Source organism: Drosophila mojavensis, unplaced genomic scaffold (genome assembly GCF_018153725.1).
Source record: "Drosophila mojavensis isolate 15081-1352.22 unplaced genomic scaffold, ASM1815372v1 contig_16, whole genome shotgun sequence".
NCBI classification, from domain to species: domain Eukaryota; kingdom Metazoa; phylum Arthropoda; class Insecta; order Diptera; family Drosophilidae; genus Drosophila; species Drosophila mojavensis.
In genome coordinates this window covers 6,311,738-6,331,363 of record NW_025318693.1, presented here as the reverse complement: position 1 = coordinate 6,331,363, position 19,626 = coordinate 6,311,738, and the positions used below count along the sequence as shown (strand labels likewise).

Here is a 19,626-nt window from a genome sequence, read left to right as displayed (position 1 = left end):
CTTATGTTAAGTCTATTAGCAAACGACCCTCGTTCGCTGGACCCTTATTCAAATTGAAGGCTCTGAGGTAGTTGGCCCATATCCGATCGGCAATAACAAAGTTTTCCAACACTGGGCGACTTTGATCTAATTAGTTTTCACTACGGCCACGACAAATTAAACTCGTCTGGCGATAGTGCTCATTTGATAGGAATACAGAGCATATACCCAATTGTATCCGCAATCGTAACCGTCATTGTAATTCATTGCAGGAGTGTGAACAAAATGGTTCGCAATCAGTGCTTAAAACTGGGTGCTGGCAACCCAGTTCAGTTAACTTTTATTCGCCTATTCAATGAGCTAGCCATTTGGGTGCCTTTTTCAGTCAGTCCCGCAGAGATGCAGAGTTGGGTGGGCACACATACAAATTGCTGCCGTTGCCGACGTCACTTACATTTACATAGGGACCACTGGTAAAAGGGTCGGATTTGGCACTGTGCCAAGTGGAGGTCAGCTTTAAGGTTGTTTCAATTAAATTGTTGGGCCATGCCCGCCTGGCAGCCGCCCAGGCGATGCTGAAAGGCTCTTTCCTATCCACTCAGTTAGACCCCATCACTCACACACACACACCTACATCTACACGCACCGCATATGAATTTGCTTTTATTCCAGTTTCTCAACTGGTTTTTCGTCTTTCACTGTGGCATTTCTTGTGGCTGGCAGTTTTTGTGCTTCATTCTTTTGGAAGTTCTTGGGTCGGCGGCTGCGCTACTTGAAGAGTCAACACTTTTGGGCATGCAGAGATCCACTAGGCTCACATTTTGACTTACTGCACATCAACGGCCTCATCATGCTCATCGTAAGTGAAAAAATTTACGCAAAGTTTCTTTTTATTTTTTGTTTTCTTATTTTCTTGTCCCGCGTGAGAAATGCGCCAGGAAATTGTACTAAACAGCAGAAAAACTGACAAAATAGGGGCGCAAGACTGGAGGGCGGTGGATGATGGGTGATGCTGATGGCGATGGTGGTGCTGCTGTTGAGAAGAAAGCAGGAAGCATAACGACAAGAGTACTTGCTGGTGGGGTCCTGGAGCGGAGCGAGAGATAAGCCAACGACAGCAGGCAAGCAGGCGAGCAGGCAGGAAAATTTATGGCATACAGGCGACGCGAATCCGCCGGAAATGAGGAGCAAAACTCTGGTTGACTGGGCGGCTGCTTGGAGGACGGGTGAGGCCAAGGCATGTGGCTACATTTGGCTTGCCAGCATCGCCTTATCGCCGTGGCCTTAGACTGGCAGGTGATAATCACACGCAGACATGCAATGAATTGCTGGCACAGGCCGCTGACTGCCAGAATGATGTAACAAAGGCGGTTAAACAAAAACTAGCAAATACCCGGGCTCAGCCACAGGTCGCTTAAAATGCAGGACACATTTGAACTGCCCAGAGTGGATTGGCTGAGCACGACTGCTGGCCGCCTAGACCCAATTCAATGAATATAGAGCGAATCGAATCCCAAATCCAATCGTCAGTCAACCGCATATTCACTCAATTTCAATCATATTGTCAGCAGCTTTTCTGTCCGTTTGCCCAGAGCCAACAATTTGGCCAGCCAGTGCTAAGGCAATGCTTGAGTGCTTGCTACTCTTCAAGCTCTAAAGCTGGCATAAAGAGGACCTTGACTACAGTCTGCACTCGGCATATTCAGTTTTATAGACAAGCACAGGTGCGACCCACTTTATTCAGTATTGGCTACCGATATATCGTTCACTTAATACCACAAAACAGATTGGATAAGTTACATACACACTTGAGTATTTATCTGTCGAGTGCGAATATGTTAAGAAAATGTAAGATGAATATATATGTTTATATATGGGGAAAAAAACAAAAACAAATATATACCTCCTGCTCTAAAAAAAAATCATTTAATCATGTATATAAATATAAACAAATAATATAATAATAATATAAGATAATACATATTAATTAATAAAAAATAAATAATAAATAATAAATAATAAATAATAAATAATAAATAATAAATAATAAATAATAAATAATAAATAATAAATAATAAATAATAAATAATAAATAATAAATAATAAATAATAAATAATAAATAATAAATAATAAATAATAAATAATAAATAATAAATAATAAATAATAAATAATAAATAATAAATAATAAATAATAAATAATAAATATTAAATAATAAACAATAAATAATAAGTAATAAATAATAAATAATGAGTAATAAGTAATAAAAAGAAAAGACTATCTAGCCGAAGCCGAAGCTTAATTTTAAGTAGGGCCTCAATATGTTGGGTTATGTAAATATGTTATATATAAGGGTCCAAGAATTCCTTGACAAGTGCCATTCAAAAATGCCGTTTACATCAGGCTGTCCGTCGAACCGTTTACACCTTTTGCACATCGGCTTTCGTATGCCTCTATTTAAACGATTTACTCACCGGTGTGAAATGAGGGCAATCAACTGCGTTGGGCAAACAACTCTCGCTGGGAGTAGCAGCTCTTGGCTAAATGCTGTGCAATTATTGACTTCCGTTTTCGAACGCTGCGGGAATACTGGCTGGCAGCGTCAACTGCCTCGTGCGCGGCTTCCTGTCCTGTCCTTCTTTTTTGGCACTTGAAATGTAATTTAATTTGTTTATATGTTCGCCCCGGCCCCAAATGGTCGCGCTTTGTGACAGCCGCCGTATTTGTGTGTACATTAATTGTGCTCCTGGCGCAGAGCTGGTGCCACGAGTCGCCGCGACTGAATCTTGAGCGGAAGCGCCGAAATACTCCAGTATCCTCCTGTCTGCTGATATTCTGTGCTTTAGGGCATGTCAAAAAAGATGTCCAAAAATAACAGAAGCGACAATTCCTTTAATTAATGTGTTTGTTTAGCTTTTGTGCTCACAAAATTTGATACCTGTGATTACCTGCGACGGATGTGAGACAACGTTTTAATTGAATTAAATTTCCATTAGAAGCAGCAACAATTACACTACAGCCGAAATGACAATTAAATTGGAAATCAACACCAATTTAGGGGGGAGTTTGTGGGGGGAGTTTCCTGAATTCTTTATAGAATATACATATATATATTAGTTATTCCCAGAGTATGAGCTCTAATTAAGCTCCTGCCTTTGGTTTTTATTCGCAGGCGTAAGAATGAGGCATCGACTTCTGCGGGCGGAAATGGAGCAGGATATGGAACAAGAACTGAAACTGGAATTGGAACTGGAACTGGAATTGTGTACCAAGTCAACCGCAGCACTCTTCAATTAGATTGCTGCCAACACCATGGCCATGGCCATGGCCGTGGGCAGTGCTGAGCCTCCACAGCTGGCGGCGCCGGAAGCGAATGCCGCTGGGCCTGGCATTATGGGGCCAGTGCTCGCGCTGCTGCGCGGCGATGTGGTGAATCAGACGCGTGCGCCGGTCTTCTACAACAGCTACAACATCTCCGAGGATGTCTTCTACTACTTCAACGGCTTCAATCCGGCGCCAGCCAGCACGGAGTCAACGTTGAGCAAGAACAGCACGAGCGGAGCGACAGGCGAGCCCACACTGGAGCCGGATCTGGCTGACTTCCTGGAGGCGCTGCCCAACGATCGAGTCGGGCTGCTGGCCTTTCTCTTTCTCTTCTCGTTTGCGACGGTCTTCGGCAACTCCCTGGTCATCCTGGCTGTCATCAGAGAGAGGTACTTGCACACGGCCACCAACTACTTCATCACGAGCCTGGCGGTGGCCGACTGCCTGGTGGGTCTGGTGGTGATGCCATTCTCGGCGCTGTACGAGGTGCTGGAGAACACGTGGTTCTTTGGCACTGACTGGTGCGACATCTGGCGCTCCCTGGACGTGCTCTTTAGCACGGCGTCGATACTGAACCTGTGCGTCATCTCCTTGGATCGCTACTGGGCCATTACGGATCCCTTCAGCTACCCCATGCGGATGACGGTGAAGCGTGCCGCTGGCCTGATTGCCGCTGTCTGGATTTGCTCGAGCGCCATCAGCTTTCCAGCCATTGTCTGGTGGCGGGCCGCCAGGGATGGCGAGATGCCCGCCTACAAGTGCACCTTTACCGAGCACTTGGGCTATCTGGTGTTCTCCTCCACCATATCCTTCTACCTGCCACTGCTAGTGATGGTGTTCACCTACTGTCGCATCTACCGCGCGGCCGTCATCCAGACGCGCTCCCTCAAGATCGGCACCAAGCAGGTATTGATGGCCTCCGGCGAGCTGCAGCTGACGCTGCGCATTCATCGTGGCGGCACCACCCGAGATCCGGCGCCCAACACACATCAAGTCTCGAGCGGCGGCGGTGGTGGCGGCGGCTCTCTCAGCCACTCACACTCCCATTCGCACCATCATCACAATCACAGCGGCGGCACAACGACATCCACGCCCGAGGAGCCGGACGACGAGCCGCTATCAGCGCTGCACAACAACGGCCTGGCTAGACATCGACACATGGGCAAGAACTTCTCGCTCTCGCGCAAGCTGGCCAAGTTTGCCAAGGAGAAGAAGGCGGCCAAGACGCTGGGCATTGTGATGGGCGTGTTCATTGTGTGTTGGCTGCCGTTCTTTGTGGTGAATCTGTTGTCCGGCTTCTGCATCGAGTGCATCGAGCACGAGGAGATTGTCTCGGCTATTGTGACATGGCTGGGCTGGATCAACTCCTGCATGAATCCTGTGATCTACGCCTGCTGGAGCAGAGACTTTCGCAGGTATGCAGCCAGTCCCTCAGCCCCCAGCAGTCCCCCAGCCCCGCTGCCACTAAGTAATCCCAATCTTTTTTGGCTTCCTTGCAGAGCTTTTGTGCGACTCCTGTGCATGTGCTGCCCCCGCAAGATACGCCGCAAATATCAGCCCACAATGCGCTCCAAGTCACAGGTAAGTTATTGTCCATTGGGACTCTTTTGTGCTCAGCAGCCGGGCAGGGCCCTTGTTGGGCCACCTCCTGCCGGCTCCAACTGGCTCCAACTCGATTTCATTGGAACTCTTATTGACAGAGAGATTTTCAATTTCATCAGCGCATTTCGTGTCCTGCTGGGGCTGTTTATGAATTATGCACCTGATGACAGCGTTTCTTACATTTCCTACCTACTTGCGTATGCTCCAAAAACGAAACTCAGCGAACGACAAAATTAATTTGCAAATTTAATGAATATGATAGGAAGATAAAAAATAAATAAATAAAATAAAACGCAGCAGGTTTTAACCTTGCTCTGTACCTTCCTTCCGCGTTCACTTCCCTCCCCGCCACCGCCCACGAGCCACCCATATCTGTTTTCCGCCTGGCGCTTGCCATTAGCGCTCACACACGCCTGCCAGATAGGACAGCTCACTCAGAGTTTTTGGAGCAGCCCCACATCCCCATAATTCAGCATAAATAAACAGCTCGGCGCATCTGTCAACGTCATCGGCAACTGCGCCCGCTCCGTCCCACGCCCCACGCACCACTCACCACTCACCACGCTCTTGAGCTTGAGCACGTTGGCATTTTAATGAATAATTTTTTAATGTCTATCTGAGCTGTGCTCAAATTGGGTCATCAGCCAAATCCCGACTGCAGTCGCTGGCTCTGGTTCCCTTTATTGAATGATGGCAATCGCCACGGCGGAATGTTCAAGCGTTTCAAATTATTTTCACCTGCTACAGGTGATTGGCATAAAGTTGATTTAACTAATGCAAACCTAAAATTTGACGTAACTGTAGATTAGCAGGAGTCGCTCAGGAGACTTTTTACTCTCAAATTGATCAATAAGTTAAATTAATATTTGTGTTTTATTTTTTATTTTTTAATTATTTTTTTTTAGAGTTTTAATAATTTTCTTTATATATATTTTTCAATTTTTAGTTGCAAATATTTTTGCACAATTAAAATTTTTTTTTTCTGTATATTTCACATACAAATTTGAGGAACATTCAATGTGTGCAATCATTTGAAGCATTCATTGCCTTGTTCACATTAGGGAATTCAGGCGTTCTGACAGCACTCCCACCCCCAATCAGGGTGGGGTGGGGGTGCACTCATCAATGCAGCTGCTGATTCTGATTCTGCTGGTGTTTTTACAGAGATTCGCGACTCGGCGCTGCTACTCGACCTGCTCGCTGCACGGCATTCAGCACGTGCGCCACAATTCCTGTGAGCAGACTTATATTTAGTTTAGCATAGATTTGGCAGCTCGCTCGCCTCCATTGGGGAGCTGTGCCAAAACTAATTCTGCTTGCAAGTCGATGATGGCAAGGTAAGCGACTTGTCTAACTTCTATGTGTTGTTTTCGTGTTCGTGTTCGTCCCGTGGCCCTGTGCAATGGGCTGGCTTCCTGCTAAACGCACACGTATCAACGGCATCTGTGGTGAGAGAATACACATTGCACCTTGTTGCCCTGCGCCGCACTACCCACCCCAGCCCCCCTCTGTTTCGCCGCTCTCTCACTCTCTGCCGCTCTCTCTCGCTATCTCTGTCTATTTGTCTCTTTAATGCTCTCTTTGTCACTTGTAAATGTTTCACTCGCTGTTGCGCCTGTTGTGTTCGTTAGCTCGCCTGTGACATTGTTCTGTGTGTTCCAATTTTTTTTTTTTTTTTTCGTTGTCATGTGAAGAGGGACGACAAGGGAAATGAAAACACACACAAAATGAACTGTGATTCCACGTGTTGAATGTACTGCACCTGAACCCACGATCTCCCGCACACACACACACACACACACATGCTGAGTAGCCGCACCTCACACGCCACTCCCCCCCCACCACACCCACTTTATGCGGCAGACATCCGAGTTGTGTCCAGTACTTACCTCCGGCTTAAAGTCTCTGTTTGTACAATTCCCATTGCTGTTGTTGTTGTTGTTGTTATTAAATGAACTGCGCAACAAAGTTGAGCTGTTGCCAGCTCTTGATGGTATATTTAATACAGCCCGCAGCCGAAACACCTAATCAACGCGTCAGACACCTGGCTGGGCTGGGCAAGCTGAGCAATGCATTATTAAGTATACGCAGTGTTCGCAGCTGCTTCTGGAGGGTTCAGGAGATATTAAACTGAAATCTCTCTGACTGTGTTGATGTCCTTGTTGCCATTGCTGTTGCTATTGCTGTTGTTGTTGTTAATATTGCTTTTACCAGCCATTCACCACAAATCTACATAAAAAGTAAGACGTATACGTATACGTATACACACACACACACACACACACACACCAGCTCTACCCGCAGTTTATATTGTTGTTTTCCGATTTAAACTTAAGTTACAATCTCTCTCTTTCTCTCTCTCCCCCCCCATTTTGTCCGTCTCTCTCCCTCTCGCACTCACTGTAAGTATAAATATATACATGTTGTTTTTGTGTGTTTACTTTGAAATTTTTTACTTGGCATTGTTGTTGTTACTGTTGCCACTTTAACTTGTTGGCCTTTCGACTTGGCTCTTGTGCCACACACCAACCAACGACCACACCGCCACCCACACATACACACACACATTGTCTGGCCATATTTGGAAATCAACTCGCACAGCACAACATCCGACATTTCGGAAATGCTATCAAGCCAACCATAAATACTTTTAGCACTTTAAATTTCCAAACCAATTTTCAACAATCATCAAGCACACACATACACACCTATACATACAATACATATGCACAAAATGTTTTATATAATGTAATGATGAAAATGTTATTTACAGCTCTCACAAAAGCAACTATACGAATGCCCGTTGGGAGCAAAGTCTCAGTGTCTCATTGTTTCCATTTGGGGCGTGGGCCATCGGGTGGCTAACATGATATCAATTACATCGAAAACCAATTCCTTTTACTTTTGGCCAATTGTATTTGTATTGTTGCGAGCGTTTTGTTGAAAAGGGTCACGAGAGTGCCAGCCAGCTGAGTTTTTGGGGCCGAGGCACTCAAAAAGTAGCGAAAGGAAGTAAAGGCATATCGAGTTCGCCCTGCTTTTGATATCTTTATAAGAAACACAGTCCCGCACAATCCCGTTTATTTGAGTTAGGAGCATGTTCTTTAATCTGCTGATCTGCAGAATTAAGGTTAGCTCTGCAAACAATCGATAGCTGTAAATAAAACTTAAATGGCTTACAAATTCCTTTTGGCCCAAGAAATATTACCCCCAAAGACATTAGCATTAGATAAGCGCAGGTGTGTTTGCTTTAAAGCATGCTGAACTTTCAGATAAGACTTGGCTGCCGTAAAATGTAGCACACATTTAAGGGCATGGGCAATAATAAAATACGGTTATTGCCTCGAGGCATAAGTGTGCTTCTGCATATGAATTATTTGATGGCAAAAACAAAGAGTCTAGCCCAAAAGAGAAGCCTTTGTTCGCTTGCAACAAGTGAAGTCGCTTGAAGCGGATGCGTTTGCTGCAGTTAATTAACTGTTACAAACTTTTGCTTGCCTAGAATTATATTGCATTTATGTCAATATGCCAAGCTCACACTGAAAAATTCAATTAGAAAAATGATCGTTCAAATGCCAAATGCAGAAATGCAATATGAATTATTGCATAAATTTATACACAGACAGCAATAGCAATTATTTAAAAATAAATAAATAAAAATGTTTTTCAATATGTATATAGTGCTTTACAGCGTCTATTGCGATGCTAGACACTTTAACTGAACATTGCACAACATCCGGTAATGGCTGAAATTAGCGGTAAATGAGTTAACTTCCGTTGACCATTTGCCAAACAGGCGATAAATGAAGATGGCTTCCATTTGGCAGTGAGGGTGCTTTATACATATATGTTTAAGTGCGTGTGTGTGTGTGTGTGTCCTTTAGCTGATTTTGTTCAGTTTGCCTGATTCGCAGGGCTTGATTCGTCGTCCGCTGTGCAGCTCGGTAGCCTGAACAGCGTTATTTCCTGTTTAAGCCCTCTGTTGTCTCTCGTTCGTTGTTCTTGCACTTTATGTAACATCAAGCCCATTGCGGTTAACCACAAGCTGTGTGCGTATCCATGTGTGTGTGTGTGTGTGTGTGTCTCCTGAAAATTAACTTCATTGACCGTTTCTACTGTTTGACTGCTGTTTTGTCTGTTGTTAGACTTGTTCTCTGACTTGTTGCCACACACCTACGCAAAAGCACACAAACACACACACACACGCCCAAACATACACATAAACACGTACACATACACGCCTCTGATTGGGTTTCAGCTTGAGGGCATGCTGTGCGCTCGTTACACTCTGAGAAAATACTGAGTGTATTTGACGATATCGTATAATAAACCTTGATGGAAGAACCCTTTGGCTGATACGAGATGGCCAAATTGGTAGCCTTTACTGTTCTATCTACTTTCAGCTGTCCACAATTCCTGCGTATAAATATATATTATATAACTTTATATACATTCGATTGTTAAGGTAAATAAATTGCAGTGTGCTGGCCATTTGGGTCGAACGAATCAGGTAGCACCCAAAATGGCCAATGAATTTGCATAGCATTGTGTATTGTAGGCTTACCATGGAATGGCCACATGATTGTGCGTAGGCACACAAACAAAACGCTCACATGTCTAACATACATCACACACACACATACACACACACGCACATGCACACAACATTGCTTTGAACTTGGAAACGTCGTCCAATTGCACAAATAATATGTATGTATTTGTAATTCTAAATGCTTGCAGAAGAACTCTTTGGCCAGCCTGAGACGGTGCCCAACAACGGAGCTGCTACGCTTTGGCGCCTTCGAGTAGAGGCGGAACCCCGTCGACCTAAGCTCGTCCTTGTGGCAGGCAATTAACATGTACTCACCGTTAAACGCATTCCACTAAGCGCTGCTAATTGCATTAATTATTGACAGGCGCTTTCCGCCATTTACATATGCGAGCCGGCCCAATAATAGACTAAGCCAAATAATTATTAAAACAATCAATCAAATAAATTCGTGACCGCTTCACGGAATGACGGTTAAATTAAAGCGATTTCGTGCTTGCTGACACTTTTTGTCGCCAGTTAGTGGAAAACCATTTATTTATTTATTTATTTTCTTTTTCTTTTTTTTGGCATTTTGTTCGCAATTTTTTGGTGGTTTTGTTTCGGTCCCCTTACAAGGCAGGACATCAAAATGTAATTTACCACAAATGTTGCAAAAACATCAATTATCCCTAATGGACTGTGAACGTGAAATTAACGTTTATAATTATGTGACAGAGTCGCCAAAAAGCGGCCGCAACCGCGTCGCTTGTCGGTGGGTAACAGGGAAACCCAAAAACTCTTGGCCTATTCCCGCCCGAATACCCTGCACTGCATAAGTGACCAGATTGGACCAGACTTTTGCAAATGATACTATTTGGGTATAAATATACAATTTCTTCTATTTGTAATTATGATTTCATTATTATAATGAAAGTACGATATTTACAGGATAGCTTCAGGGTCAATATACCCTCTGTGTGTCCGAAACTGTGTCACTTTCTGGTATTTTCTGCCTGAATAACTGGCAGCTTGATCCTGGGCCGCATCCTGTCTGTTGCCGAACCGCGTATAAAGTAATAAATTACAAGAAAAGGGCGTGGCTGTGACTAATTTCAGCGCGAAAATGAAAATCATTTTTAGGGCCTCCAGAAAGTTGAACGACCTTTAACCCAGGTCACACCCATAGCTGAGAGCTCGGCACGCCCTTCAGATAGCGCGATAATTCTGCTCTTGGCAATAAACTGAAAATGAAGCAAAGAGCGAAAATTCGCGTGCTTATTGTATAATGTGTAATCGCTTCATAGCAAAATGATGATATGTCGATGCTTTAATCAAAATGCTCTTAATATTTGAGCAAATGGGCAAAAAGTTCAGTTGAAGTCGTATCGAAGGTCCTTTGTAGCGTGGTCCAGTCACACATTGCGTATGCGTAATCAAAGTTGTTCACAATACGCCGCAGCTGAGGCCATAAGGGCCATAATTGCTCGTAATTGCATCGAAAATCAATTTGATTTTGAAATAATAGCCGAATGCAAAGCGTTTCCAAGGAATAAACCACCACCAACAACACCACAACACAAAAGCCACTGAATTTGCAGCGACTCACACTCACTCCACTACAGACACGCCCACCTAACCACACGACTTATTTGTCTCTGAGATTGCCTGGCCATTGTGCCAGCTCATCGATGATGACGATGCTCACTCAACAAGATAATGACCAATTGCACCGTTTGTTTCCTTAGAATCGCATAAATGCAAATTGAAAATAAAATATAAATAGATAATATTCAGTACACTCAGACTTGCTGAAAGTCAAGTCAAAATGAAAACTGAGCATTTACATATGAATATGCTTAGTTTTCACTTTGTGTTGGCTGTAATCAAGGCTGAGTGAACTGAAGAGGCCAACACAATCGAAGCTGCTAATCAATGTGTGGCAAGGCCCTGGGCGTAATCAAGCCTGTTTAATACAACACGGATATTGCAAAGCACCACAATAGCAGTTATTGCACCACAAGCCATCTCAAAGCGGAAGCAAGCTGTTGCAAGGCAGAAGGAACACACACACACACACACACAAGCCACAATAATTTGGTGGCACTCACACTAAACAGAAGCACTAACCGCATGGCCTCTTTACCAGGCCACATTGTCTATTCAAAATAATAATGATCATTATATGAAAATGGACTTTAGCCGTTGTTTGTAAAAAAAAGTGCAAAAGAAATTCTTCAAATTTACCATTCTACTCCATTTGAGGCAGCTGACGCTGTAGCACGTTGCGTATGCGTAATCAAAGTAGTTTACAACAAAACGGATATTTGAAAGTGCCACAATTGCTCCTGCAATTGCATTGCAAGGACCCTTCTATCGAGGCAAACGAGAAGAGATTGTGCGCAACGCTTAGAGAATAGACAAAGGCCACACAGTTAGGACGTCGACAGGAGCCGTTTGCTTATGAAATTGAAATTGGGCTCTGGCCGTGGCTCCACACAGGGGCTAAAATGTTGATGTTGCAGTTAATATTCGGAAATTGTGCATCTGTATAGAGCCAGCAGCCAACTGAGCGCACAGAAGCCTGCGAGCAGCCACAGCTACAACTGCTACTCCTGCTGCTGTGGCTGTTGCCAAAAAAAAAAAAAAAAAACAAAACGCTTTTCTTTTATTGTGTTGCATTGCTTTCCATTTTGTTTTATTTTGCTGCTGCCATTGTTGTTATCTTTGTTATTGTTGTTGTTGCTGTTGTTGTTATTCTTGTTGTTTTTCAATCATGCATTTCGCTTTGACTTTTACTGCACCCAAAAAAAAAGTGCACATAAAAACCGAAAAACGAAAACCGAAAACTGAAAGCTGAAAAATGAAAACTGAAAAAAAGAAAGCAAACCCGCAACATTTTCGAGCTGCTGTCATTGTTGTTGTTGAACGTCTTTGTTGCCGTTGTTACAATGCTTAAAGGCAAATTGTTTTGCCATACCATGAACACACACACACGCACACACACAGACACGTGCGCACACACAAAGAATATACAAAACACTGCCTGTAAATTGTATGCAACACGCTGAAATTGAAATTTGACTGCACGAGACTCATACCACATTTTTTCCACCTTCTCGCTTTCTCTCTTTCCGCTCTGCCCGCACAGTGCCACGTCGCTGCCGCCATGGTGGCCGCCTCAACATCCTTTGGCTACCACTCTGTCAACCAGCTGGACCGCAACCTCATGTGACGTCAGCCCAGCAGCTGCAGCACTTGCAGCGGCAGCAGCAACTGTGGCGCCGGTGTCGGCTCCGGCTCCGGCTCGGGCGCCCGCAACTCTCATCAATACCATTCGTCGGCGGCGGCCACGCCCTCATCTTCGCAGCGCTCGTGCACGCGCTGCCAGAGCTTCCACCGGCACCACCATCGCTCCAGGCGCCGCAGCTCAGGCATGCAGCTGCGCGGCGACTACAACTCGACGTCGGCGGTGAACAGCGCCGCCAAAACGCTGGTCACCATCACAGCGCCACCGGCGGCGGCTGCCTCGGCCAGCTCGCTACATCTGGGCAGGCCCACCTCGATGTCCACGCTGACGCTGGCCTCGGGGCCGACGTCGCTGCTGCTGGACGCTACGTTGGGTGATGGCGGCATAAAGGCTGGATCCGTTAGCGCTGCCAATACCCCAGTTGCACCACCAGCAGCAGCTGCCAAACACACCAGCTTTGCTCTGACGCCCACCATAATGGGCGCATCACAGTCGCAGTCGCAGTCGCAGTCGCAGTCGCAATCGGGCTCGGGTCATCATGTCTCGTTTATGCCCTTGCCGTTGCCCATGATGGGCATCAAGCGTTTGCGCGACTCCAACTCCAACTCGTCGCTCAGCTCACCAGCTGTGGCTACGGCTACGACCAAGACTATGGCGACCGGCTCGGCACCGTCTCTGGTAGAGGCTGCCGAGTCGCCGAGCGAGAGGAAACACACAGTGCTGGAGATGCGCCAGAGCGTGCAGAGCCAGATCACCACGCTGGAGGATGTGGACGATGAGCTGGAGAGCGAGGACAATACCGACAGCGACAGTGTGGGCATGGCTCTGGTGCAGACGACGCCGCAGCTGGAGTACCAGGCGGGCATCGGCTCGAGCTCCTCGAGCACCTCGATAAAGTAACCATATTAGTGATAAGATCTGCATAGTTATACGTGTCTATTGAGCTAATAACTTGACGATCTCGGTGTGCCCCACCAGGGGCGAATACGTGTTTTAGTTTATTGCATAAGTAGTTAAACATAGCCGTCATATCTTAGCTCTTCCATTGATAGAATATATGTATGTCCTAAGCACCGTTCTTCATGCATCTTGTAAATGCTCCTCGGCTCATCTTCCACTTGACTCTATCTGAACGCTAAGGCCCCAACCTGTCCTCGTACCTGACACGCTTGCTCTCTTTCCCTCTCTTGCCACTTTCTATTCACCTGCATGAACTTGAAGCCTTAAAGTATATCACTCCCATTTCATACTCTACAATATTACGGGTGCAAAAGAATTTATACCTACCAAATAACCAGTCGAATAGCTAAAGGCCAGGTTGATGCACAATTTTGTACGTAACTTGAGTTACCTGTCGCAATCGGGTTTCCTCAATCAGGCCAGTTAAACATGTCTAAATGTGATGTCTACTACTACTATATTGCCTACTACTATAGGACACAAGAGATTACATAAACACAGATTAAATGGATATAAAACACAAAGTTCAACTTAAGCAGAAATAGCATAAAGTCATCACCGCACGGTCAAAGTTCATAAAATGGGTATTCGCTTATCATAAGTAGCCGAAGTTATTCGCATCTTCATCCAAGCTCCAAGCGGCAAGAAATAAAAATAAAATAAATACATTTATATTAAATAATTATTAGAATAAGTTAGCTGACATAAGTAAGCTGCTCGCCAGCATATAAACTTAGTTAAGTTAACTGTACTTACAGTCTAAGCTAGCTATAGTGGTTTCAGTTATATTTGACTCTTCGGTTGGCCGTTATCAAACAGCGTAACATTTTCTAAACTGGTTGCAGAGGCAAACTAAGTAAACACTGAATACAACACCAATAGTTGAATAAAACGCGGATCATGGACAGATTTAGCATACTTAATATATAGCAAACATAGGCATACATACATACAGCTACAGACATATGTACATGTATAGACGTACGAATTGGGTACCCATTCTCTATGCTCTAAAAATAATACAAATAATTAGAATGGCAACTGCATTCCAATGCACTAAGCGGATTTACATAAAAAAAACATGCTCATTGTTTAAAAAACAGAAAACAAAAATCACAAAAAATAAATGAAAACTAAATATTAACCAATATACAAAAAAAAAAAAAAAAAAAAAAAAAAAAAAAAAAAAAAAAAAAAAAAATTCAATAATAATAATAATAATAACAAATGGCAATTATCAATATTCAATATGTATAGCTCACAGAGTAATTTATCTACTATGTATACATGCATACATATATATGAATATCTGACTATATGTGTATGTGTGTGAGTTCCTTAACTAAAGCTCGGTGTAAATTTAAGCCTAAGTAGGTCTCTAACTGTGTATATGTATATGTATGTGTGTACAATTAATTTATTTAGCCATTAAGCGCTGCCTCGAAGAGCTACAAACAGAGACAGAGAAAGACAGAATGAGAGAGAGAGAGAGAGAGAGAGAGAGAGATAGAGAGAGTGAGAGTGGGAAACCATCTGATGAATGCGCAGCAATAAGAATTCATTGAAAATTCCATAAGTGAATAATTACCCAAAGACCCAAAGCATTAACTAGCTACGTCCAAAATAGATTGGCACAAATATAATAAATACAATTGACAGATCCAACCATAAGATTTAAGCAGCGATAGCATATTTGTATTCCATATGTATTTACGTCTACGTATCTATGTATCTGAACTTGTGTGTATTCAAATTAAAACAAACAAACAAAAATACTGAAACAGTAATCGAAAACTGAGTACAAATTATTTAAATTTCAGCTAAAGCGATTCTTTTGTCTGTGCTGCAACGCGGAATGCAACACTCGATGGACATGCCGTGAAATGATGAAGAAGAAGATAAAGAAGAAGAAGAAGAAGCAGTAGAGTAAACAGTCACACAGTGGCCCAGAGTGCACCGAGAGGCGAAGGCCAAACTACAGACGTAAACTTTACAGTTTGCAGTTAACATTGGTGTCCTGTTTGTCTGGTGGGTGGTGGTTGGTGGTTGGTGGTTGTTGGGGTGAGCAATAGAGTTGCAATTGCAAGTGGTACGCCAGCCACTCGTGGATTGCATTGTGCAGCTGTCGCTCAAGCAGAGACTCAGTCCGTCAGTCCGTCAGCCAGTCAGTCCGTCAGTCAGTCAGCTGAGATGTGGGCTTAGGGTCCAAGCTGAATGCAGTCAGCAAAGCGCGAAATGCAAACAACGCATCTAAAACAACGGGCAACATACAATGGGCAAGAGGGAAGGGGCGGGAGGCGGGAGGCAAGCGCTAACCGAAAACAGCTGCCGGAATTCCCCATTATGCTGAGCTACATAAAATGTAAGCTGAGCTGTAGTGCGTGCCCCAACGAAAAGGGGGTCGCATCGCCAACATTGTGGGGACAAATCGCGCAACGTGCATCAACTGGCCAATGAGAATATAAGCCGAGCAATGAGCAGCAGCAACCCAAAAACTATTCAGCTCCACGCACTAATCATCCGTCCCCAAAAGCCGGCCAAAGTTGAAACAGATTCGACCAAAATAACACTGGACAGCCAGACGGCCGAGTGAATTAAAGGGCGCTGCTTCATTTGAGCTTGTGGCAGCTCTTGAAACGGGGCCAACGCAGGGCTGAGACTCGCCCTCAGCATTCAGTTCTTCAAATTTGCTGCACAGTGTAATAGTTGCGAGCAGTGGCTGGGCATTGTCCTTGTTGTAATCAGCCAAATAACGACTGTCAAAATGGCGGATAAGCGTAGAACTAATAAAAAAGAAACGCTGCATACGCGCAGGGGACAGGGGGAGGCTATAAAATCACCAACTGCAGAGATCTTCAGCGAGGGACAGACAGAGAGAAAGAGAGAGAGAGACAGAGAGAGAGACGCAGATAGCGTTAGCTTAGGAGTGAACAACTTATCACCCGAGCGGAATTTGAAGCAGCGACGAACCCTCGACAAACATTTTATTAGCTTGCTGGTTGGTAATTTTGTTTCACTTTAGTGCTAGTTCTTTACACTTTCTCGCTTTCTCTACTCTCGGATTCTCTATGCTGCCATTGTGGCTGTTGCCTTCTTTCTTTTGTTGCTCCTTTTGTTGGGTTGGTTAATGAACCGAGACGCGTGCTTGTCCCTGGATTTCAGCTATGCCATTGGACGGGTTCGCTGCGCTTTTTCAGCTGCTCAGCGAATTTGTTTGCCAATATATAAGGCCAGAGCAATCATTGTTCTGATGACTTTGTTGCTGTTGGCTTTGGCCAAATGCGCGCCCGTAATTCTCCAGTCCCTCGGGCCATGTGCGAATATTGGTTAGGGGTTGGGGATTTGCCATGTGCCCAGCGCAAAAACCAATAATAGACGTGTTTAATGTGTTTAATTGCGAGTTCGAATCGTCTGCGAGAGAGCGAACTCTCATAGTCCATACTGACCTTAGCTTTTGCTTTAAACTAATCTGCTTACAGCACCATAGACCCTAGTCTCTGATATCGGAACTCTTATAGCTCCAAGGCCTTACCCTCATCTAGCGACGCTTGGCCGTGATTTAATTTACGTTCCTACCATTTATCTTCTCCATTTCGGCCGTAGGTGGCAATGGATGAATGTGTTCTTGACAGTTTGTTTAGCTCGGGCTGTAGACATTTCTCAAACAAGTCTAAAATAATTGAAATAGGTCTTGCTCCCATCATGTTTATTATTATAAATGTTTTCTAGCCGCCAGCGCAGAGCAATCAGGATAAATTTTATTCACAAAGTTGGCCTGCTCGAGTGACTGTTATTGCTTTCAATTGAGCTGCATTCAGCAACCGCAACGCGGCAAAGGACTCACGACTATTTGAGGACTCTTGGCAAGCAGGTAAATAATGGGCGTATAATAAGTTAACCCAAATACAAATAAATTTCAGACATTGATAACAGCTGCAAAAGAAGATGCAGTATAAAATTATAAATTTATATTTTGCTAAATTTATTATTTTTATAAATAATTAAAGAAATGCATTTTAGCTTTGCATTGATTGAAAATCTATATCCTTTCACATTTCCTTTTAGAATTCGAACAGCCTGAACTAACATGAAAATGCTGTTAGAGTCCAAGATGATTGAAGCTGAATCGAATTGAATATGCATGTTGCCAAAGTGGGGCGGTGTGTGTGGGAGGGAGTGCAGCGCAGATTCCCTTTAGGGCCATTTAAGAGACGTTAATTAAATCAATATAGCGCTCGTTTTAAACAATTTCGTGCTGAGGCATCGCATAAAAATGCTAAATAAATTGATGAACTGCGTCCAATGCGCAAACACAAAAGACGTCCAAGGAGTTATTGTAGGCGGTTGTGTTGTGCTCTGTTCTGTTGCTCTGTTGTTGTGCTGCTGTGTTGTTGTGCTGCTGTGTTGTGTCCTCGTCGTAAAGGGAAAGCATGTTGTAAAATTCTATCGACCCGTTCATTGAGGCCATTGAGGGGAGTGAGCACAAGAGCTGATGCTGATGCTGATGCTGTTGCTGGTGAACCCACTAAGCGGCACTTGCACTTGGCCCTCGCCCTGATGGCGGGGGCCTAAATTGTATAAATATAAACGACATTAAAGCGCGTCTGGAAATAAAACAAACAGCAAGTCGAACTCAGTGAACTGTGCCCGGCCGCGCGTCACGTTGCAGCTCCCCCCTGGCGCTAGTCTGGCCGGCATTAAGTTGGCATTGCCATGATGCCAGAATGCCAGAATGCTAGGATGCCAGGATGCCAGGATGCCGTTGACTGCTGCCAGCTGCCTGTTACCCGTGCTGCCTGCTGCCTGCTGCCTATCCCCCTTCTCACTGGACCAATCGAGGCGCAGCCATTTTGTGTGCTATACGCCGATTTTCCATATCTATACACAATATATACAACAATGCGCTGCTATTTTCGTTGGTTGCCTTCGCCGTTTGTATTGTGCCCGGGAACCTTGGCTTATATTTAACAATTTATAAATATAAACGCCCACCACAACGTTATTAGAAGCCATTCGAATGATTACCAAATCGAACAGCTCGACGTGCAAATACCAGGTCAGGTCTCTTTAAGAGCTAATGAAGATAAAATACACTTACAAAAGGCACTTCAAATTGGGGCTCTTATAAATATTCCGTTTAATAAGCATAACAATTTCAATGTGAATATCCAATACCTTGATGAGCTACATTTTGAGAAAACGCTAATAAGTTACGAGATTATTGAGAAAATGTGGGTACTTCAGGTTAGAGTATCTATTGAAGAGAGTATTAGGCTCATCAGCCCCTCTATTAAAATGTTGAAAATTGTTGAGTTGTTATTGTTGTGGGAGTTGGCCATTCTTTTTTTTTTTTATTTTTATTTGTATTCTATTTTATTTTTATATTTTTGGGACTGCTGGCAACACATTGCTCTAAATATCACGCACGCAATTTTCAATTGAAGCGTGAACTTTACTTTGCGTCAGTGAGCAATTCTCACAGCTTCAAGCTGCTGTTGATAGAGATATAAGCTTATAAAGTGTGGCCTGGCCAGCGGGATGGCAGCAGGTATCGGGGCATCGGGGTATCGATGGGCAGGGGGCTGCATCTGTTGAGGCGTCGACGCAGCGAGCCAAATAAATGACATCAGTGGATTATCGCCAGCATCAGGACAAACACAAACATGCGCCATTTCCTTCTGCCTTCTGCAATATATATATATATAAAATTGAAAATAAAAAGAAAACAGCAAAAACAGAGCGTAATATACAGATAAACGCACATACATGGGCAGAGGGTGTTAGAGTGTGAGTGTGCGTGTGTGTGTGTGTGTGTGTGTGAGAGGCAGCGAAACAAAAGCATGAAATATCACAGGGAGCAGCTCGCCAAAGTGTCGATGGTTGGAGTGGGCGGTGAGGGGTTTGGGGCACCAGCACGTAAATATGCGTTATCCTTGGGCTGACCTTGGCTGGGAGCGAGCCCACACCAGTTTATTTGCCTCGA

At 44.2% G+C, this 19,626-nt stretch overlaps 1 protein-coding gene across 1 annotated transcript in view; it reads left to right on the top strand.

Annotated features, from left to right (window-relative positions):
- LOC6573252 (dopamine receptor 2) overlaps window positions 1-14,781 on the top strand; it is a 28,768-nt gene extending 13,987 nt beyond the window's left edge. The window contains 4 exon segments of the mRNA XM_044007297.1: window positions 652-838; window positions 3,152-4,718; window positions 4,803-4,884; window positions 12,585-14,781. Coding sequence (XP_043863232.1) covers window positions 3,292-4,718; window positions 4,803-4,884; window positions 12,585-13,583 — 2,508 coding nt within the window. The 5' untranslated portion in view covers window positions 652-838; window positions 3,152-3,291 and the 3' untranslated portion in view covers window positions 13,584-14,781.
- Window positions 14,782-19,626: the final 4,845 nt, after the last annotated feature.